The 24,419-nt window shown below is 41.6% G+C and overlaps 1 protein-coding gene across 2 annotated transcripts; it reads right to left on the reverse strand.

The window, feature by feature from the left end:
- Positions 1-218: 218 nt before the first annotated feature.
- On the reverse strand, positions 219-24,344 carry lbr (lamin B receptor). Of its 2 annotated transcripts, none has more exons than XM_038726791.1 (14): positions 24,197-24,344; positions 19,868-20,042; positions 19,146-19,361; positions 16,795-16,893; positions 9,696-9,882; positions 7,174-7,370; positions 6,329-6,383; positions 5,943-6,137; positions 5,736-5,839; positions 5,090-5,215; positions 4,299-4,467; positions 4,025-4,105; positions 3,546-3,668; positions 219-2,081 (listed from the first exon to the last, which is right to left on the reverse strand). In XM_038726791.1, the coding sequence occupies exons 2-14, from the start codon at positions 20,036-20,038 to the stop codon at positions 1,921-1,923; spliced, it is 1,884 nt and encodes a 627-aa protein (XP_038582719.1). In that variant the 5' UTR covers positions 20,039-20,042; positions 24,197-24,344; the 3' UTR covers positions 219-1,920. The 2 variants fall into 2 exon arrangements, with proteins under 2 accessions (XP_038582719.1, XP_038582720.1); XM_038726792.1 differs by lacking the exon at positions 24,197-24,344 and adding an exon at positions 22,780-22,909.
- Positions 24,345-24,419: the final 75 nt, after the last annotated feature.

The raw sequence follows: 24,419 nt of genomic DNA on the forward strand, positions 1-24,419 counted from the left end.
CAGTATTAGTATGGTGTTCCTAATAATCCTTTAGGTGAGTGTAGATGGCGTTGCTCTACTTTCTAAGTACCGAATGTGTCTGAACAAACTCAAGTGTCTTGTAGGAAGAGTTCTACCAGTCATGACCCATATGATGACACCTTCTCCTCCTGGAGTAGCACTTTCAACCAATGAGCCTGTTAACAAGCCTATAAATGAACAAGTTTTCAGAAAGCAGAAAAAGGAAATACTGTAAATCTTTATTTTAGGCCGTTACATTTGTACAGATTAGCTTTTTCCAGACACTGGACTTCTCATTCATAGTGGTCATATCCACTCAGAACAATCCAAGGAGAGAAGAACATAATATTAAGCAAGGAAAATAAACATAATCACCAAAAGGTGTCTTGGGGCATACAGGCTGGTTTCAAACATGTTTTGTCTCCCAATAGGTAAAGAATGTAGCACACCATTTTCCATTTGTTTTAACATATTCTGAATCATGGCAGATCTAGGTGGAAACATACAGTGGTCAAAATTAGGTAGTTAACTTATAAGAAACAAAAACAAATAAAAAGCAACATTAAATATCTATCGAGAAACATTCCTATTATCACTAGTCACCTCTTTTGCTCAAAATACATGATACAAATAAAACAACAAAATGATATTTACATGGTATTCAGTCAGCACAGCATAGAAAATGCTACCTAGTCTAGTTAATGTATTGCTACGTGTGTCCTCTACAGCTGCACATGCATAAAAATACTTTTTTGGGTTTGCAAATGCACCAGTGATAAATGCTAACACAGGCAAGAGCTCTGCACATTGTCACAGTATAAACTTCATATAAATTGCCAGTCATTTGGCCTAGCATGTTAAAGTTCAAAGAGGTTCAAACCAAATTCATGTGGCAGTGTTATCAAATTAACCAGGTCATAAAATAGAATATGCTTTAGAAACTAGCAGGACACATACAGATGGTTTCATCTGTACAATCAAAATGCAGGAAATAAAAGTAGTCCGGAATTCCATTCAAAGGCTTGACCTGTGTGATGTGGATGGGCTCGTTCATAACAGATACTTATGTTTTTGTTGAAATGAAAACAAGTCTAACTCATTTTCCTTACTTAGGAGGAAGGACTGGATAGTGGGTAAACCTGAGGTAGCAAAGCCAAATCAAATACACTTTGGAATTGATAATGTAAGGAAAAAATAAAGCCATAATGCATTAGTGCATTTTTCTTGAAACCTCCAAAGTCATTTTACACTCTCAAGTCAAAACTAGATATCGATATAAAATTATACACAACAAAATTAATAAGACAAAACATGTCTAATTCAACTTTCTGACAATATCCCGGGTCCTGAGAAAGAACATGAGTCCTAGTTCCACTGTACAGCTAATTTAAAAAGTAAGTAGCATTTTTAATCCCACCCTTCACAATATACACAAGCAGTTTAATTATAGTAGGAAGGTATACTTACAAAATTCTTCATAATAGCCAAGCTGATATTGTAACATTTTGAATATGGAGTAAAGAGTAAAACTTACCAAAAAATATGCAAGTGGCGAGTTGTTCTGTAAGTATAAAAACAAATGTGTATATACAAAAATATACATCCAAACAAGACATTCCTAGCAGAGGCATCCCCCCTATTTTGTAAACTTTTAAAAGTATTTATTTTTGAGTATTTTCTATTAAAAAGGCAATTCTTCAAATAGTCCATAATACCAATGAGAAAATTCTAAGCACTATAGCGCCTTCAGTCCAGAATCAGGATTTAAAAAGTTCTTGGTTTAAAAACAACAAAAAACAAAGCAAAAAATCTAATCAGTCAGTCAATCCATTCATATGTGGATTTTTTTTTGGTGAGCTGTCACAGCTATAATATTGGGTCAAAGCGGCCTCAGCTGGGCAGTGTCCAGCGACTGGTTCCTCAGTAGACACGGGGGATGATCCGGTAGCGAACAGTTCGGCAGTACTCGTCCCACGCCGAGCCGTACTTCCTCCTGCACTCGCTCATGTCTCGAGAGTCTCGGTGCACGAGCAGAATGATGAAATAGATCATGTAGTACCACGGCAAGAGGTGGCTGAAGCCTGCAGATGTGGATGGTAAACAGGCAGAGAGGACGGATAAGAAAAAAACTATTTAATCTTAATTTATCAGTTTAAACAAAACAATGTCACACCAGTTTCAACCCACACACATCTCCAGCCGTCTGAAGGCAACAGTTGCTGTTCTAAAGTCGCCAATTTGAGTTTGAGTTTAACACACTGTCAAAGCACCATCACACACCAAATGCATTGCATTCCTTGATTCAGGTTCATGGCACCAGCACCAAGCTGTTGCAGAATAACCACACAACCTTTTCTGTCACCAGATGTTTGGCTACATGTTGCCTTGTAACACAAGCTACAGAAAATATTTCACGACATGATTTGCCATTGTGATGGTGAGACCGCTACATTTCAACCCCTAGGTGCCATTACCAGAAGGCTCTTCCTCCACGTGACCTAGTGTGGAGTTTCTCTGTCTGCTCTTATTTCAGCTACTGAATGCAACCTTAAAAAACACACCTAAACACAAGTAGTACAAGTACAGACAATCTGCAAAACACTTTGTTCTTCTTTATTTTGTGGTGTATGTTCTTACTATATTAGCTCAAGTGGGGTTGTTGTGAGGATCACTGTGATTCTAAATAAAAACAATTACTCAAAAATGACATAACCTCTCAAATTCACATTTCTCGTGCCCCCCACAAACTGGTGCTCAAGAGAAACTATGATGTTTCTACCAGCCCCTTACACACTGACACATGTGACTGTTGTTCTTTATCACATCATGTTTCCACATGGAAAGTGCTCAAGTGCTTTTTCAGTCCTCTGGCATGCTGTTCACTTAAGCCTGGTTCACATTAAACAATTTTTAGCCCGATTTGCCGCTCTGCGACTGTCAGGCTGTGATTGGGAGTAAATCAGCGGTCACTAGTCGTTATGTTTGAACTACACAACAACACATCAAAACAGCTCACCGACACATCGCCGACGTCTGCCGGATATCTAGCATGTCAGATATCTGGAGTCGGCTGACTTGACATCCACATCCAGCCAGTGAGAGCAGGCAGCTACTTTTTTATTGCAAGACACTTTTTCCTCCCCTCCAACTCTCTGTAGCTCAGACAATTCCTGCTACCTGCATGTGCTAATGCATTCTTTCACCCAGATTCTTTGTCTTTATAATTTCTATCTCTATAATAACAAACAACAGCTGTTTTGTCTGTAGGTTCGCGTCATTTCATGTTTCATATTTCACGTGTTTTCTTGACAAAACGTGGTTTGGAGACCGGCGTCGGGTGACACAGCTGCTCTCAGCTCGTGTAGTGTGTGACCCCCTGTCACCGTCATGTAGTGTGAACACCACAACGACTTCAAGACTCCCGTCACAAGACGGTGAGTTGTGTAGTGTGAACAGCACGGCAATCGGTAGTCAGCAAGAGGCATTAAACAGAAGGATGACCCTGGTGTTTGATTGTGTGTGGGGAAAATGTGATGCCAACTCACCGCAGGGTAGGGACCAGGCCAGAGCCATGATAAGGTCTCCCAGGTAGTTAGGGTGGCGGACCACACCCCACCAGCCGGACACCAGCAGACTCTTCCCTGTAGCTGTGGGAATAGTCTTCAGATCTGGAGAACAGAAAAATACAAAAAGAGAGGTACAGAAAAGTACTTTTTTAAAGTTTAATTTGTTGACAACTTGTCTTATTGATCAAACACAATAAACACTACATCTAGTGTACTTCCAGCATTTAATAGTGTTATTCTTTAAAAACATCATCATATATGTGCTTTTCACCACTAAGTCAGAAATACTGTAACTCTGGCATGGAGATAACTAGAGAGCTCAAACATCAGTAACTCTACTGGCTGTTCTTCTGCCTCAGTAACCTTTCCTTGCAAGGCATTAAGGGAATGTGTAAGGGGGAAGTTATCTCATAACACAACCATGAGATAATTAGCCTTAAGCCTGCAGGGGAACTTACGACACAGTTTGGGGTCTGACGGGTTTCTTCTGAAGGCGTTCTTCTCAGAGTTGGATTTCCTGAAGATGTAGAAGCCAACGACTGAAAGACAGAGAGGCCAGGAGAAAACGTCAACAACAACCCCAACTTTAGAAACTGAGAAAATACAACACCCACTGAAATTTCATCCCTTTTGGAACATACAACATATACAGTTATGTAATCAATAATCAACAATCCAAACCTGCAATGGAGATGATCATTGACTTTAGTTTGATGCCCTGATCCTACTTACGTTTGAGTGTGATGATGGCTGCGAGGGCAGGGAGACTCAGGGGGTTGGGGTGGCTGACCAGGTAATAGGCCTGCAGGGTGTAAGTAAAGGGCACCCACACCAGATCCCCAAAAGCCAACATGAAGCCAAAACCATCGTGCATCAAGTCCATGGTGGTCAGAATGGCCTCCTGAGGAGACAAAGAGACACATTCAGTCATTACTCATTTGGTCAGAAGATTGGTTTAGAAGTTTTTTACTTGACCATGTATGTAATTAGGGATGCACCGAAATGAAAATTCTTGGCCGAAGTCGAAACAGGATATGATGAAAACCCCCGAATACTGAACAAGGTATTTTACATTCTTTTCCATTTATTTTGCCTTTTTTTTAAAAAAAAAACTACTGCATAAATTAAATAGTCAAAATGTGCTTTTTACTCAGTGTTTCCCATAGGATTTGGAGAGACTATGGTGGGGGGGTCTGGTAAAGTCAATTACATGTGTCCATTTACTCTTAATGGACACATGTAATATGTTGTATACTTTCTGTGAATATAATCCAATTAATCTTATTTCCATCCTGTATAGACACCTTATTTTGAAAACCCGGACGTTGTCACATGTCTTGTCTCACACTGGTCCGTTTCAGTGGATCTATAAAAGCTTGATTTCGGTTGCCCAACATTTGGTGCATCCCTATATGTAATTATTTTCTTTATTTATCAAAGTGTTTTGTTTTTTTTATTCCCTTTGAGTGACATTTCTGAGAAAATGTTACAGCACATTCTCTCTTGTGCTTTGCTAAGCGCACCTCATTCCAGAGGCCGTCCATGACGTAGAGAAGCTGGAAGAGGTTCACAAGGATCATGGAGTAAGAGGGAGCATCCAGACTCTGCCGCTTCATCTCAGCCAGGGCCATTGCAAAGTTGATAAAACACTGAACAATGAGAGACAGATATTATGAAGGTTTCCTCATCATCCGGAATGTTGTACAGACATTTGTGAAGATACCTGCCAACTTTCATTCAAGGTTTTGAAGGAACAAATGACTGGAAGCGGCATTTAACACCTGCTTATGTTTAAGGATTGACAACCTAACAACAAAGTCTTCAGTGATTATCTGAACATCTCCAAACACAGGGAGGATCTTTAATGCTATAACATCAAAGTCTGCATTAACCTCGTAGCCACAAAGCGTTCACTGAGTTCATGCCACATCTGAGGTTAAAAACCACTTCCACATATGGCCACCAGAGAGTGCAATCTGTGAAGTGTTTCATCAGCTACAATTAGCTGACAGAAATGTTTTTAAAATCAAGACACAAGGACGCATGTTCCTGGCTACAAAATACCAAGAGGCCTGTTTTGCTTATAATAATAAACATCTTCTTACTTTGTGTGCTCACTTAATGCATTTTTGAGACAAAGGTTTGGTTTGGTGTCCCATGACAACTCACCCAGCCAATCAAACCAGGGCGCATCTCACAGAAGAATTTCAAATCAAAGTCTCTGATGCGGGGATTGAGCTCACGTCCTTTGAAAAAGTCATAACCCACATTGCCTGGAGAAAGAAAGGGAGCAGACAAGAGTCAAAATAAAGAATAAAAGAGGCACAACACGATGTATGTAATCAGTCAGTAGGTAACTCTAAATCTTTCCCTTACCAGAGTTTCCCCCAAGTGCCAGCTGCTCTGGGGCAGCGTAGCGGGAGCGCATATACAGGTAGACACTGAGCAGGACAGAGATGAGGAAGGAGGCCACAGCCAGCTGCAGGAAGTGGCTGTGGATGTAGGTGAGGTCAATGCCCTGGTGCACCGCTGCCGCTACAGCTACAGAACTCACCACAATGGCAAAGAAACCTAGAGGGATACAGAGCGGTTTAAATACACATGGACAGAAGAAAGACAGAATGTGGAAGACAGAACGCAATTAAAAATATAAAAAAGGAAGTTGAAAGATAAATATGCTGAAGCAAACTGATGTATGATGATTGTAATGGAATTGTCTGGCAGTGGGAGCTGGATACAGAACGCTCACTTCACAGTCTCACCATTTGTTCTGTACTGCAGCTTCTCCCCAGACCTCAGTGGCATGCCCTCGCTCAGCTAGAGAGAAAAGAGGCGATATTGGGATTAATAATTGACCGAGAGTACATGTTCAGTCACGGTGGGAGTGAGAGTCACTCACTCACAAGCAAACACATGCATGCTAGTCTGAGGGGAGCCAGAGAGAGTCTGTTCAGAAGTTTGCTGCTCTTCATTTCAGTCCAGATGCCAAGTAAGACTTTGATTGTAAACATCTGTCTGTAAACATCTGTTTTGAAGCAGAATAGGACACTGAAGATTCATCTACATTTGAAAAACACGCTACTTCTTAGACTGAAATACTGAACACAAAAATGTAATATGTTTATAAAGGTTTATCATTCCGGTGATCAGAGAGTAATCGCAGTTAGTGAACGACTCAAGAGGCAGAGGTGATCCAGGACAGAAAGATCAAGAGCTTCCATTTTCCCGTGGAGCATCTCATTAACTGTGACTCCTGACCATTAATCCAATTTCTGCCTCCTGCCAGAGCTAACAAACTGAAAAAGTCATGTGCCGCTTCACGTGTCTTTCCTCTACCAGTGATTACAGAAAGCTGGGCAGCTTCCACAGTCTGAAGTGGGTTAAAATCACAGTTCAAATCCCTTCACTATAATCCGTGTTTTATCAATGTTATTTTGTGATTATTATTTTTAATGGCACACAGTGTGCGGTCACTCACAATAATGTGAAGGAGAAAACAGCTGTGTTTTTTAAAATTATATATAAAATGCAATGGTCTAAAAACTTTCTTCGTCAAATGACATCACATTTTCTTGTTTGTACAGTTCTCAGCTAAGTTGTCAGTTACCCTTCCAACTGGCAGGATGTACAGCAGGGCCTGGAATAAGATCCACAGGATGACAAAGCCAAGAGCCTGGGAATCCCAGAAGGCTTCAAGAGGGGGCAGAGGAGGAGGGAAGTTGGCCAGGCTGGGGTCCTCCAGTTTGACTTGGAGTACCAGGAAGAGAACCCAGGCTGGCAGGAAGAGAAGCCAGAAGTATGCTCCTGGAGGAAGGAGAAAACACACAGGGGATACTATTGTCGTCAATTTGATCAGGTTCAGTTTGCAACAGCCGTTCTGCATGTGTAGCTAAACACCACCACCAACCATGCACACACACACACATACTAAAGTGACTGGTTTTACACTGAAAACCTGTTATGCTCCTCAACATGCATGGGAGTCACATAGCTGAGGCATCTGTGAGGTAGGGAAAGTTTTGTCCGAGGCAAGTCGTGCAGTTGCATCTACGCTGGCAGTGTTCCATTCTTTTAGTAAACATAAAAGCTGTGCATAACTCATGTTAGCACAGAATGGAACAACATACTGTGAAAACCACAGGTTTATGGTATAGTCTGTTTTCACCTGCTAGGATCCTGACAGGCTGTGCACCACCTTAGCGGGGTATGTTTTCTATTTCTAGTAGCTTATTTCACCATTTGAAGTGTACTTCATTCTCCATCTTATTTTACTGTTTCCTCACTAACTTAATGAGCTCTCTTTCCTTTCAGCATAGCCTAACATCGGGGCTACCCCTGGGTTTTCAGTATCACGACAATGGTTCACTTCTTAACGGGGTAGATCGCCATGGTAACTTATGCTCAGCGGCTAACCTGCTCTGGAGCCTAAATGTTGAGATTCAGTCTTTCAAACACTATTTGAGCACATTTTATGGCATGAATGGATTTTTCGTTTCATTACTTTATGAAGTTATTTTAGAACAATGTTTGGAACACTTTTGAGTGTGTTAAATAAATTAATCTCATTTTTGAAGTGATGAGAAGTTCTTAAAAGTGAGGTGGAACGACCACTTAGGTTATTCAGTGCCTGAGTCTTTTAATTTGGAAATGCCGAGACACAGCCAAGCTGACAGAATAAGGCTAATGTTTTCATAGACGCCATAAGAACACATCAAATCAACACATTATTATGGACTACACCTGCTCATTTAGGCATTCACACTGTCAGCGATTTTCTGTCTCCCTGCATGTGTCAGCTGCAGCAGTGCTACTTAGACCATGTCGTATTTCTGTAGTGTTACAGTTTGCTCTTCGTATGTAAAATATGACGCTCTGATGCCAGTGGACTGTCATGTCTGTGATTGGTCATCTGCTACTAACACCCCCTCTTTTGTGTGAATGCGCTCACGGCAGGACTGGGAAACCCTGGGTTGACTCAACTCGCCTCGGTTTGGCCGTGCTCCATTTTCCATTGCAGAAAATACCCAGAGATAGTACCCCTTAATGTAGCTGGTCGTCATAGCAACGTCACACACAACTGCTGCGACGTAATATTCAATGCGACACACACCAGCGATCTACACAGCTTTCACTTGATTTTAGCTTAAATGTTTCAACATTTCTTAGAATGTAAAGACAGATAAGCGGTATGAATAAGCGGTTTTCCTCTGCTGTTGTTGATGCAGCAGTCTGTGTGACGGCGGGAGCAGAGGGCTCTGTGAGCGGGCAGATGGTTGGCCTCGGAAGCTCCTCCCGCGGGTTGCTGCGGGCTTCCCCCGCCGCCACTTGCGGAGCTCCTCAACTCCTCAAACTTTCAAGCACATTTTTGTTCCACCAGCTTCATGTAACCGCGTATCCCGATTGTTATTGTTAGGGTTAGTGAAGCCAGATAAGGAAAAGATATCCTGGGTATGTTGAACTCGCTCCGTGGAACAGGCCCCAGTTCTCTTTTCCCCACAGTCACACACCCCTGCTGCAAACTCAGCAGCTTGCCCCACCTCTGTCGGTCTCTTTCTACATGTATCAGTCTGTTCTGTTGAATTTTTCCACCCGCGATTCCCTTCACAGCAGCAGGTGCCCCACATGTGGTGGAGGCTTGTTAATGACCTAGCCTAGGAAAAGGAAACCAACGTGGTAGCTAACAAATGACATCTGCACAGGTGTGTTCACTGTTGCTTTACCCGGGCCGTATCCAACTTGTCCGCAACTTCTACCTTAATAGATAACATCTCTTCTCTGTGTTTCTCTGCAAAATGCTGGAATGGGTCGCCAGATATACTCGGATGGCCCCAGTAAAGTACGTGGGAAACACTGGGCTGTGCTATGATTGTGTTTATTGATGTGTCATTTTTAATTGTTTACACTGTGTCAGAGATGCAACACAACACAAAACACAGCCTCAAACAAGAAGAATCAATAAAGTAACATATTGTCATCAAATAAAGTGTGACTAAATATAATTTTGTGGCCTAGCACTGGGGTCGTACAAGGATGTAATCGGTCTGCGTGTGGAACACTTTAAAAATCTTTCTCAGGCTAATATCCGCATATTGACATGAAACTACATTTCCCATCCATCTTATAACCTACCCATCTTCCCTCCAAAGTCAAGTGGGGTGGAGAGGGAGACAGCAGGAGCTGCTGCCAGCTTGGCATTCTTCTCTTCCAGCTTCTCTGGTTTGGCCTCAACAGCTTTGGCATCTCCATCGTCCTTTCTGCGGCGCAGATTGTAACGGCCTTGGTTCTTCTCAGGTTCTGCCTCTACCGTAGCCTCGGACTATTAAAAAACATTTCGGATTGTGGATTAATAAAACATATAAATTTTACACCACCATCAAGTTTTTTTACATAAAACCAGTGTTTCAAATGTAATGTTTTGTCTACAGGAACTTAACCGATGAAATTCTGAGACCAGAAATTATGTCAATAAATTACAGTAGTATAAAGCACAAAAAAAAACAACAACAAAAAACATGATTCACATATTAATAGAAATGTTCCCTAAAATTGGATTCTTGTGTTTGGTTTGTTCTCAATAAAACACATGGATGGACAGAAAAGACTGAACTCAAGTGCAGCTGAATGCAAGGATATACTGTACTATGGCAGTTGACCTGAGTGATAGGAGAAAAATCTGCTATAACATTGTTTGTATATTGCATTGACATATTGTATTGCAATGATGGTATGACTTGTGATAAATAAACAAATACTGAAATGTGCATAGTGGCTGCCTGGTTGTCTTTAATTTCAGAAAAGAATTAGAAGTGAACATTTTCAATACAACTAACTTTGTTCCTAGAGCAGCAACTTTAAACAAGTCGAGCAATAATATCTCAGTGGAAACTAATCTAAAATGTAAAAAAAATAAATCATATTATTCCAGACAGATTCACTCCAGCAGCTCCATTTACAACAATGTGCTGAATTTTAAGATACAAGGCAAACTAAGAGAAACAGTTAGACAGTACAGACAGACATCTTTGGTTTTAGCTTGTTTATAACATTGTGCTATTAGCAGAGCTAGCATGCTATGCTTGTGTGAAACACAGAGGATGAGAGACTGTTGACAGAGCAGATTTAAATATCACTTGTTCACTATCACTTTCACAAAGGTTTTGTTGAACATGCCTAAAGTAACGAGTGTAGCTGTCATTCGCTCAAGTAATTTGGAGTTACCATCACTTCACTGTTTACACCATGGCTGGCTGCTCGTAGGTGTGTTTATGTTTACTTGTGCTTTTATTAATGTAATGTCTGGTAATAGCTATCTGGCTAACCTTGACACAGAGCAATTACTTTCTTCCTTCCTTTCCACATGTGCCGATATTCTTAATATTGTTGCACCGCAAAAAGTTAGGTGTCTCAGATTTAAATCTGAGCCATGGCTCAATGACGCCACCCATGAGGCCAGGCGAGTGTGCAGGAGAGCTGAGCATAGGTGGAAAAAGGACAAGCTCAAGGTATCATATGAAGTCCTTAAAGACTGAGAAAATATCAGAAAATTGCCAAAGCTGTCCCACTGACACTGTGCCCCCTCGCCTCTTTAAGGAAGCCTGGGAGAATATTGGCCCGAATGTCCCAAAAATCATAAATAGTAGTGTGGCAGCAGGTGTCGTTCCAACATATTTCAAAGAAGCAGTTTTGGAACCCCAGATTAAAAAAAAGAAATCTGGATTCCTCGATTTTATCCAACTACAGACTGTACTTCTACAGCTGCAGTCTTTTTAAGATGTACATGGTATTTTTGAGATTTTTCAATCTGGTTTTAAAGCATTTAGCAGCACTGAAACAGCACTTTTAAGAGTTTTTAATGACCTCTTATTTACCACCGACTCTGTTAATTCTGCAATACTAGTGCTTTTAGACCTCACTACCGCATTTGACACAGTTGACCACACGGTTCTTATCTCTCGTCTAGAGCACTGTGTTGGTGTGATGCATCCAACACAAAACAATATATTTACAGAGGCAGGCAGAGGTGTTGAAGGAGTGGGTGGGATTCTCAATGGCCCAGTGTCCTGCCCGTGAATCCCCGGGGCGTCGGGGGTGCCTTGGGGTTGGTGACGGCCTTGCCTGATCTGGGGTGGGCGTGGCTCCCCTGGCTTGGGGGGCCGCTCTGGACCTAGGGATTTGGGGACTTGGGCTTCTGGCTTTTGCTCATTTCTGGGCAGGTGGTGTGTCCCTGGGCCTGGGGGCCCGTTGTCTCCTCTCCTCGCCTGGGCCCTCTTCGGCAGGGGTGGGGCTCCCGCTGCTTCCCCCTGCCAGCTCTCTCACAGTGGGGGCATTTGGGAGTCTCTGGGGCACATGGCCGGTGTTATCGGGGTAGGTTGTGGTGCTCCGGCGGTAGAGCGGGTTGGCCGTTAATCGGAAGGTTGGCGGTTCAATCCCGGCTCCCCCAGGCTGCATGTCGAAGTGTCCTTGGGCAAGATACTGAACCCCGAATTGCCCCTGGTGGCTGTTCCGCTAGTGTATGAATGTCAGTTTCTGTTTGAGCACTTAGGCTCAGTGTGTGAATGGTGAATGCAGATGTAGTGTTCGAAAAGACTAGAAAGGCACTATATAAGTACGGAGCATTTACATTGTGCTTTTTCCCTGTGCAGGGTCTCTGGATGGCTGCTGGGCGTTTAGTTTGTGCATTGGAGTCCGGGGGAGGCATTTCCTCGTTGGCTTGGAGGGACCAGTTTGTGTCCCTGGTTTGCTTTGTTGGCCTCAGATCCATGCTTCCCCATTTCTCTGTCGGCCAGTTGATGGACCCCTCTGAGCTGAGCTGGTTGATTTTGCCTCGTTTTGCTGGTGTTGCACGGTGGCCTGGGGGCGTGCTGTGCATGGGGGATGTTGGCTGGCGCGGGCGGCCTTAGTTTTTCCGGCGGTTGGGGGGACGGTGGACTTTTATTGGCGCGGCACGTTTGCTGCCGGGCTGGGACTTGCTGCTGGTGTTTCATTCCGCTGGCTTTCGCTGTCGTGTTGTTCCGCTCGCTCTCTCTCGTTTGCCCGACCTCGCACGCGGGACTCGCAGGAGGCTGCCGGGCATTGGGTGTCGCCGTGCTCGCACAGTGTGCGCGTTGGGCTCGTCACTTGTGCATTGATGTTGATGTTTGTGTAGCATTTGGGCGTTTTGGTTGTTCGCTGCGCGGCGGGGGGGTGTTGGGTGGGGGGAGCACTGCTCTATGTTGTGTGCGTGCCGCGGTTGGTCCAGGCGCTGCTCTTCCGCGGGTTACATTTCTTGCGTTCCGTCGGCATTGCGTTGTCAACTGGCATTTAGATGGTCGTTTTTATTTATTATTATTTTTCTTTCTCCCTCCCCTATTGGCTACTGGGGTTCTTGCCTGCCTGTTGCTGGGGTAGGTGTGGCACAGTCGTGGCCTCCCACTCTCACTAACAACTACATTCTTTAACAGGCTTATGCGCACACACACACAGACACACAAATTTAGGTTGTCCGTGGAAGAACTATTCCTGATGCTTTTCTTTCAGTTACTTTAAATTAATTGTTATTATTCCAGCTCTCATGGCTGTGCTGTGTTGCTTATTTAGTGTGCTTGACTGTTTCTTGTTTTCATTTTTCTCTTAGTTGTCATACTATGTCAGCTGTTTATTGCTGCTGTTCGGCTGGTTGTCTTTTACTTTTATTGTTTGTTTGTTGTTGTTTTTCTCCATCCCAAACCCCCTCTCTGTTCTATTGCAGGTTTCGTTGCTTTCTGCAATTGGTGTTTCCCTCTGCTATTCCCTGTTGTCCCCCACCTTCCATCCCCCTTTCCCCCTTCTCTTACAAGTGTACTCTGTGCTGTCTGTTTGTGCCCCCTCATCCCCACATCTGCCCCCTGTCAGGCCCGGTGACAAATCAATACATAATTAAATAAATAATAAAACAGACAAAGAAGTATATTAATAGTCTCTTGTTAAAGTAAAATCTATCTGGCACAATATGGTATCCAGCTCATCATACTCTATACCAGGCTGCTGGGCAGGACAGACAAAAATAAATAAATAAATAAATAAATAAAAACTACTTAATAAACAGATAAATATTATTGTTAAATCCTGTTTTATCTTGTAAGCACTTTGAACATGTGATTCATGCTATTATCTCAACTCGTCTGGACTACTGTAATGCACTTTACATTGGTGTTAACCAAACCTCTCTCTCACACTTACAGGTAGTACAAAACTCGGCCACTCGTCTTAACTGGAACTTGCAAGCATGAACACATTACACCAGTGCTGGCCTCGCTCCACTGGCTCCCTGGTCCATTTTAGAATAAATTTTAAGAACTTATTGTTTGTTTTTAAGTCACTGAATGGGTTGGCACCTCACTACATCTCAGACCTCTTACACGGTCACTTAGGTCTACTGACCAACCTCGACTGGTCGCTCCAAAAACCAGGGGCGACCGTGCATTTTCAGCAGCAGCCCCTAAAATGTGGAATGAGCTACCTCCACAGGTGAAATTGGCCCCGTTTTAAATCCCGTCTTAAAACCCACTTGTATTCCCTGGCTTTTAACCCAGCATGAGAGCTGTGTAGTCTGGTTGTTTTATGTGTTTCTACGTGTTTTATATGTGTTTTTATGTTTTATTTCTTGTTCAGCACTTTGTAAATCTTTGTTTTCTATAAATGTGCTATATAAATAAAATGGATTGGATTGGATGAGTTGACGCCGGACAAAACCGCTGCACAGCTGCTATCTGTGTTGGTTTGCCTGACGCCATTTTCCCACATGTTTTCCTCTAGTTTAGTTTGTTGTTGTACAATGTGCACACCCTGTGCCAGCTCTTGGCCCTGTTTCAGAAAGCAGGTTCAACAAACTGAGTGTAAACCAAACTCCGAGCTGTCAAACTTAGAGAGTGTCCAGTTTCAGAACAGGTGTTTAAAATTAGTTCGGTCAACTCTGAGTATGTTGAGCCAGATGGAAGCGCGTGCATGGTGATAAAAAAAAAAGCCATCATCAATGGAGCTCCAATACTACGATTCACCATGGCAACGGGTAAATAGGCAGAGCCTACATTTTAATCGGGTGGAGCTAGAAATATGAATGTGTGCCAACGCGGACCATGATTGGCTCTAAAACGCAGGAGTGGAGGAAGGATTGATACGTTAATATTACATTTTATACAGCGTTGCTCATTCATCATTTACCAGACTGGAATTTCCTTAATGAATGATAAAGTGCTGGGATTCTCCTACAGCCTGTTATTCATTTTAAATAGCTACAGGCCTGTTTATTCAGCTGTAACCTGACGGGACTAAATGTGGTGGCAATAACTGACGGTGAAAATATTAATCAAACAGATTAGACCTGTGATTGTAAAGCCAGTCAGACTCAGTAGGCCTATGGCTATTAATGATTTTTTTGCAATGTAAAATGTGTCTAGGTCCAAACTGACTGAAGTTTTAGACGTCTATGTTACAATAATAAAATCTTTCTCATTTTGTATTTTATGAAATGCTGTCAACACACATTCAGACTTTTTATCAGCAGATAATGAAAAACTCACTTGTATTTGTTTCAGCTGCACCACAGTCATCCTCACTCAGAAATATTCACATCATATCCAGCTGATAACTACCATAGGAATGTTCAGTCTGTGCGACTACAAGATGAAAGGCTACTGTTCATTGATCAGTTTTATACAGATCAGTTTAAACAGTATACTGCAGCACTTTAGCGCATGGTAAGTGTTTTTGTGCAACTGTTGCCAACCTGACAGCTGCCTTAATGTCCACAGAGTCACTGTGTTACAAAGGACAGTGTAGCTTATAGATTTGATTCTGTGCTGAGGATAAATTTACGATGTCCAAAGATAACTCTCTGTCCATGATCATAAAAGCGGCCATGTTCAAGATCATGTTCGGGTAAAACAAAACAATAGCCCATTTAACTGTGATTTCTATGTTTCTAAAGACAGAACTGCGTTCCAGTATGTGCTTTGATATCGTAAGTCTGAATGAGGAAATGCAGATGGCCGCTTCAGGCTCCGCAGGAGGGGAGGAGTCAGAGAGAAACTCAGCGTTAGTTGAAGTAAACCTCCTCCCGACCAGGGTAGGTTCACAGCGTAAGTTGCCGGGGTTACAGACCTAAAGTTTATCTGATCTCGCTCTCTGAAAGCGAAAACCCAGAGTTTCCCTCATCTCGGGCTCAACTTGCTCAGAGTTTTCACTAAACCCGCTTTCTGAAACAGGCCTCTGACTGGTGAGTAGGAGACATAGGAGAAGCATGGCGCTTGTGATTGGCAAGGAGGTTTGTCACACAAGGACGAAACGGAATGAATGAATGAATGAATGAACAGCCCTTTTGGATATATTAGTTAGTGAAACTTTTTGTAAGTCACACCCTGCTCCTGGACTCATTTGTAAATTTCAATCTGTGCATGAAGTAACTTTACTTTCCGTGTTAACAACAAAAAACACCTTTAAGCTATGTCTGAGCTCTAGCTTTTTCTCAAATCTTCTTACAGAAGGTATACCTTCCTAGGATTAATGATTGGGTCACATAACCATACAGACAAACAATGACTTTAGAGGCTAGCTGGTCTCGGGTCTACAGTCCTACTCAGGGATCTGATTGAGACAGAAACAAAACAACAAAGCTAGCAAAACAAAGAACTAAAATGATGTGAACTATTGAATTTTTCTTTAAAATCTTAACTCCTTTATGAATCACAGATGTCTACTTTTCCACACATTGCCCTGCCAAGCAGAACATTTTAAATGCAGTGAAGACAAGGCACATGTTGGTACACCATGTGACTGGCTAAATGAAGCACAATCTTGTGAAGGGAGCCTCTCTCACCTGGAAAACACACAGTCCCCCCCAACGTGCATGCATCATGACATTCCATAAGCTCTAACTTACCTCAAAGCCCATTCACTATTAGAAAGCAAGTAGCGCCTGGAATATCAGTTGGGTTGTTTGGCAATACTGACAAACTAATTTCAAAGTAAAAGAGAAATAACAATAGAAAAGCATGTGAATAAAAAGTGGAATTAATGTTTTCTAGAGCAACAGTCCAACGACATGATGTGATCGGTGTCCTTCATGTTCATGTGTGTACTGAGAGGAGACGGACAACGGACCGTCTTCTCGTAATTAATTGTTGAAGTTTTCATTTCAGGAAATATGGACCTTTCCATAAATCAATGTTTTCCACACAGATGAACATTTTTTTAATTACAAGATCAAACTCACCTCATTTACTTTGTTAGCAGTGTTATTGTCCTCTTTTTGTTTCTCCTCTTTCTTTTCAGGCTTATTGTTGCTATTGTTCTCTGCTGCCTTTGTCTGTTGCTGCCCATCAAACAATGGAGGGAGATTGATGGAGATGGAGAGACAAAAAGGGGGAAAAAAGCAACGTGAGGAAAAGGCAGAGGGAACGTGACAGTGTTATGGTCAAAATCCAGAATAACAAACAGACAGAAAGTGACATAGTTCTGATGATTTAGGACATTTGACGATGGACTGAATCTTACCAAACTATTACTTTGTGTGTTTAATTATCAAAATGCCACAAGGATAGTCTTTGCTGTCCTCAGGATTATGGGTACTATTTGTGTCAGTGCCCTATTGCACTGACTGCTGTATCCAAGACTGTGTTTCATGTTACGGTGCACATGATCTCATATCACCACTACTACACAAACTATATCTGTGTGTGCTGAGTGGAAATTACTGAACTTGATAGACCAGAGTAGGGCGGAACAATTTAAAATATATATATAATTGCAAGTATTGACTGCAATTGTGATGTGATTTGCGATATTGTTGGGAATTATAAATGTCACATCATTTTTATCATTTTCATTGAAAAAAATTAAAATGGTTATGGCGTGATTTTACTTATAATTTTATTTTTCCCCATTGGGCAATTGGTTTTTTGAGGGGAATGGTACCAAACAAAGATGTTTTCTTAGGCCTGTAGAATATGATGTGTAGGCCGGGACATCTCTGCAGCACGACAGTATTTCATTTTAAATGGTATTTTCCAACACTTTTCACCATTAACAAATATTGCGCTATATGCGATTTGAAATTTGCAGTAACCATATTGCGATTTCGATAAAATTTCAATTTATTGTTAAGCCCTAGCACAGTCATGACCAAATGACAATACTCAGCCTACAACCCACGCAATATACTGTATAATTATGTCACTGTCACAGGAAGCAAACATGGAACCCCTTCTTCCAGCTTCAAGGCACTTTCTTGAAATGAAATGTGCTCTGCAACAGAGACCGTCAGCTCCAGGAAGGAAACAACTGAATTAGTGGGAGGCTTGGTCTTTGGTGTCTTTTGATTAATGACTTTGCTGCTACTGTACATTTCTCAGTTCCAATTCTGCGTTGTATGCCAATTTTGACAAGGCAACTCGGCAGTTATCCAGGCCATGTTACTGTATAGCACGAGCAGTCATTCAAAAAATAAATAAATAAATAAAATTGAATAAACTAAGTAAAGTGAGTTGATAGTGACTCTATATCTGAATACAACACAGTCATGTACTGTAACAGGGCTAAACATTAAACTTTTTAGCAACTGGCCCCACCTGGCTTGAAACTTACTGGCCTGAAGACAATTTTTACTGTCCCTCCTTCCAAAAGTGTTTAATCGTTTATTAAATACATCCTGGATATAAAAAAACTAAACAAAAATGTAATCATAGTTAAAACTATAAAAAATAAAAAGGTAAACAAAACAATTTACTTTTAAAACAAAACATACTAACAGACTCAAACATGATGTGCTTGCCTGCTGACAGCCATTTATGAAAAATGTACACGGAGCAGCGGACACAAGTCGCACCTATCATGATGAACAGGTTGCCATGGTAGCAACCTGTCAATCACAAGGTAGTCCCGTCCAAAAGCATACGCTGCATTATTGTCTATTTTTCCCTAAATAGGACCATAATATACTAAATGAACATGCTGTGTTGAAGAAGACTTGAAACTAGCGACTGAGACTACAAACTCATATAAAAATGTTTACTGAGGTAATAAATCAGCTGAGAAGTAGCAACATTTTACCATTATTTCCAATGGAACTCGCCCCCTGCTGGCCGTTAGAGAGCATGCAGCTTTAAGTTCCGTCTGCATGGTTTCACTTTCGACCCAGAGGTTGCCGCATGATTGAGATTAGAGAAATAACATTTGAAAACCTCTCGTCACGTAACTACAACTCTGGATTGGACATCGGTGCGCGCCAAGAGCTCCAGAACAACTGCAGGATGTGAGTTTAATTTAAAAAAAACAAAAACAAAAAATAACTAATGTTTTTGCCCGGGCCAGTGAGTTGCTAGTTCAACTGTCCCAATGTTACGTTTTACTGGCCCCCATCGTTATTGTCGAGCCCTGTGTAAGTATTTGAGATAAACAGTATTACTATATTGTACAGTATTTCTTATGTATTTATTTACTGCAAGGATTTTATGACTTGCATATATACACACTATTTCTGGTGATATCATCCAACCTATCTTTCTGTAAATCACCTCCAACATCAGTGCTACGACAAGAAAATGAGAAGGCAGCTGTGGCTTTTACCAGGGGACTGAGCCTGACTTCTACCGCATCCTTCAAGTCTGAATCCCTGCGGGAAGACGGTGCGCTCTCTGTTATTGCTGCAGCTGCCACTGCTGCCGCTGTGCGGGAGGACGAGCGCCGTGTGGTCCTCGCTGGAGAGCGTGACCGGCTGCGACGGCGGCCTGGTGATCGAGAACGGGAGCGGGAGCGGGCACGGCTCTGGAAACCAGCAGCACTCTGAGGAAAAACACAAAGTCAAACAAAAGAGGAGATTATTTAACAATTGTACCTTGCTTTTATAGGTGAAACAGAAAACATATTAATAAGAAGACTACCTCATCTTGGGTATATTACAGTGAGTCCACATGATGCTGAAACACAGCAGGGTCATGAAAAGTGAATTCCTCCAGATCATTAACCAGTTAAGACAGTTTTTTTTTATTTGAGTGTTCCCACACTGGGCAGCCTTATATCAGTCTGTGTAGTCTTCCTACACAGCAGCTACATTTCAGCCATATGGCCTTGACAATGATAACAATAAAATTAAAAGAAATAGAATATTCTTGAAGTCGAAATGAAGACCAAAATGAGAACTCTCTTTATGAGCAACCTCTATAGCTGAGATTTTAATTAAACCACAGAAAAAACAATTTACACCAAGATACTACACAAAACAAATGTCCCATGAAACTGGGGAAAGACAGAGTGAAATACAGGTTGTAAGTCTGTGACTCCGGGGCTACCTTGATGTCCTGCTCCTTGAGCTCCAGCTCAGTACCATCCTTGTAGATGACAGTGTAAAGCTGACTTTTGGCATCAAAGCCCAGCACCTTCACTTGATAATACAGGCTGCTGCCAGGCCAGCGGCCCATCACCATGTCCCCTCTCTGATACTTCACAGTAGGCATCTTCATTGACCTGAGAACAAGTGAAAGACAAGAGATAAAGAATGAGAGCAGAAGTAAAGAGAAAGTGAAAGAAGGGGGACAGGAGATTTAAGACCGCAAACACATGAGAGTCAAAGGACAGGAGAAAAGAATAGGTAGGAAGGGAAACACAAAGGAAATGAGATGCAAGATAAGGGTACAAAAAACCCTCTTTCAAACAGCTTCCTAAACTAAGGTCTACTGGACCGAGCAAAATCACTGTAAAAAAGATTTTTCCACTTTTGTCCAAACAGTTCAGGCGGGATGATTCAACATTGAATATTTGGCATAAATGTATTTGAATAAGTTGAATTATTTAAAAGAAATCAGTCAATGCAGTGCAAACCTAATTTGCCACTGGTAAGTACAGTGAAGGATAACTTGATATAATGACAGGCATTGTAATTGCACCCTACACTTTCTGTTTTTGTACAGCACAGCATGAGCTCAAACTTCAACAATCTGATTTAATGACAACTACAGTGGCATCTCCAAATCTCAGTAGGCTCATTGTCACTCACACTGCTTTGGCAGTTACATATTTGCTGCATTTACATACAGTGTAACATTGGCAGGACAATAATGCAGTGTTACAGTGTCATACCACTCCCAAGAGAGACACATTATGAATTACTGACAGTCATAACCTGCTCTGTCCCTGTAATTAATGAAGCACATTACCATAACACTACCGTGTATAACATATGTATATAAGTAACTGCATATATAGTTTTTATTTACATTTTTAATCTAATTCTAAATATATGTTGTGTTTATGTGTAGCGTGAACTGGAGATACAACTTTCATTTCATGGTGAAACCCTGTGTTGTAGAGTGATAAAATAAATGTACCTTGAGCGTAAACATTTTTTAAGGCACAAATTTATCATGCACTTGGCAGATGTTCTTCAAAAAAAAGGCACAGTGTCAAGGATTAGAGCAAGCATTTCCAGACGAGCTCACTATGAGCTGTAAGATGCTTGTGAGCAAAGACAGGACCTGGCCTCTCCCCAGGCATTTTCTCTTCAAAATAAGTAACTGCAAATATGTTTAACCCTAGGGCAACATAATAACCGGCTCTACCCGCAGTCTAGACCAGCACCCCCGTAGGAATCTCAAACTACACAGAAAAAAAACAAAGTCAACTGAATCTGCGTTTCTGATTTTGTTTTGCTTGCTCATGTTTAAAACTCAGCAGATGTATGGTGCAGCAAAGCGAAGTCATCCTTTCACAAAAAAAACCCTACAGGTTAAAACTATTTTTGTACCAATTGCCCTGCTAGTTGTCCATGATATAAAGATTCCTGCTTCAGTATTGTTCAGATAGTTCAATATTATCCTATAGAAGATTAAAGCGACAATTTATGACAAAGGTCAATAGAATATGATTTTCATGTGAATTGCTTTAGATTCATTATCATTAGCAGTATGAATTAGACAATTAAAAATCATCAATCAAGTATGCATTGTATTTTTATACATACATCTTTGGTTAACAATTTCAAAATCATCCAAACATCCTGAGAGGCTGGAAAACCTACATTAGCTAACACAAAAAATCCTACTAGTGTGCACCACTGGACACAATGAGGTAGGCCAGGCAAGGTCAGCATTATGGAACATCAGTGACCAGGGAGGCTCAGTGTCTAGAAAACCACCACACTACTGCAGAACTGCTGACAGGTCTGTCCCTGCTAGGTTTACCCAAAGCTGTCTGTCTGAAAGAGTCCAGCCATTCAAGTCGCAGCCAACCAGGCAAGGAATTTTACACCAGACACTGCACAAATGACATGAAACTAAACTGTAGTTGAGGCTCTTAAGTTCACCAACCCTAGTAGCCAGTTTGAGGACAACCATGCAAGCTTACTGGGCTCACAGCTGGTCAGTTTTACTACTCGACAACCACTGAGTTCTGTGGGCAAATATAATTTTCTTCTATGCTGCATAAACTAATATCTGAATAACCGCCAACTGAAAAAGAATAAAAAGGCAAGTCAGACATGTATGTCCTACACACCACTCAGCTCATTGAAAAAACAATCTATATTAAGAGATAAATGGAGGTTACTATTACTCTAAATCACTTTTCCATCTCACCACACCAGTGTCAGCAAAAGAAAACAGAGGAGTCATTGCAATATGTAAGAAATGTTTGATAGTAGCCCCTTAACAAGACCGTAAGTTATTGGAACATTCAGGACAACAGGCTTTGGCTTCAGCAAAGCAAATTTAGGTCTTTACCTCCAGCTCTCTACTGGTGACAATTTTAGCAGCATACCCTAAGAACAGCCTCCTGTCAACAGTCCTGCTAATTAAAATTCCAGTGGTTAACACAGGGCCATGCTTCAATAAATGGCAGGCAGCATGTAGAAACTGCTTTGAGGTTATGGGTTGTTGTTCAGGTTGTGCTTTTCACCCTAAACTGTCCGTCTGAGCATTATACATATATCAAAGAAACCACATGTTAATGTTAAACTTGACAATATGGTAAATATTGACAATTGTACAATAAAATCCGACGTGTTCTTCATCAATCTCCTGAAGCCTTTAGAAACACGAAAAAAAAAGCAAAGGCTCCAACAGACCATTTAGATGTTGGCTCAACAGGATTGCTACAAACACGCAGGGAGAATCACATGCATATGCAGCCAATCCCTAATCCACTGGTAACTGATCTAATCTTGTAAATCCACAACATCTGAGTGAAAACCCATCTCAAAGTGACACACCCAAAGTGAGTCCCTGCGCTGCTCTCCAGGCTTGCCTGCCGAGTTATGGGATGTGGAAGTCAGGGCTGAGTCGTGAGAGTTTCCCATCAGATCTCAGGCTGCGCTGATGAAAGGATACGAGCTGTAACGTGGGTGGAGTGTTAAATATAAGTCACGCAGACATCCCCCCTTTGTGCTGAAAACCGCTGTTTAGCTCCACCTGGTATGCAGACCTTTTGAAATGAAACTTGTCAATTAAGATGTCAACTCCCACCAAAGAGGCGATAACCTGTTGTGCTGACATTGCAGTGACTATAACTTTGTTTTTATAATGGTAGGAAAAATCGGCATGGTTTGCTTTGGCGGACAACTCAGTGTGACACAAACTTTACTCCCTAACGTTATTTTAATGCGCCATCAAATGTCAGGTTAATATAGTGTTAAGTCGCAAGATCCACGATTTAACTTTATTCTGCATTGTCAGTTATATATAAGAGACATCTTATCTGTTGTAACGCAACTATTACAATATAATACCACATAAGCGACAAATTAAAACGTTATGCTTTGAAAAGGGAGAGTTGAAATACTTGCTTTTCCAATCTACGACATTTTTGAGTCGATTGTATTCATTGTTTCGTAAACTTTAACTTGCTCTTACTCTTTAGGTCCATAACGTTACAATTGAGATATTATACTGCTTGGCACACGAATGCGAGCTTGTGTTATCGTCTTTAATGATAGTAGTTTACTTTAAGCTGTAACGATAGTCGTTATGCCATAACTCACTTGGAATATATAGGAGCTGTTACTTTAACCAAATGCGCCTAACGTTAGCTTTGTTAGCCTCAAGACTGCTGTGATGCAGTTGCAAGCGACAGATAGCAAAGGAGGGAAAACGTCATGCATTCAAATACTGTTGGCAAAGAAACCAAACATCCGTCAAAGAACGAACCCGTCTGCGCATAGAAGTTCAACAAAACGGTATTCAGTGACACTATCACAGCAAAAGATTTTAAAACACACAGTGCGCAGGCAGTCGCAAAGCCGGCTAATGTTAGCGTTACAGTCGCATATAGGTTGTCTTTGACTAAGCGGGCACAGTCTAATTTCTGACCATGGATGGGACCGTTACGGTTGGGTGTCCTTAATCGGGATGTTGACGAATAGCACTTACAAGCAGTGTTGCTGGCCAAAACTAACAAATATTTCTAATACAACTACAAGCTAAAAGTTCCAGCACATATATATATAACCTAACATATCCTCCAACATTTTAGTTGGACCAATGGAAACAACTTAAGGTTCCAGCAACTACTCGGAGCCTGCAGAGCCGTTATACTGACAGCTTGAGTTAGCTTCGGCTAAACCCTAATTTCTCAACAAAGCGATTTGCTATTTTGCTTCACATACAAATGCGTCGGACGGTTGTACTTACCTTAAAAATAGGCAAATAATTCCAGAGAGTAAAACTGAAAGGATATTCCAAAAAAAACAAGGAAATAATAAAATTAAGCTTTATATTTTAACAACGGACTTTGTTAACGTTTGACGTATAGCTCGTTCTCCCTCCCTTTCTGGGCGAAACCCACCGGTGACTAGGAAGGCGCGAAGGCTGCCGATTGGCTAACTCAACGTTCATTTCAAACAGTTCTGCAATT

The sequence above is a fragment of the Micropterus salmoides genome, unplaced genomic scaffold (assembly GCF_014851395.1).
Source record: "Micropterus salmoides isolate LMB-PRFRI ecotype aquatic unplaced genomic scaffold, ASM1485139v1 Ms_hic_scaffold_18, whole genome shotgun sequence".
Classification (NCBI taxonomy): domain Eukaryota; kingdom Metazoa; phylum Chordata; class Actinopteri; order Centrarchiformes; family Centrarchidae; genus Micropterus; species Micropterus salmoides.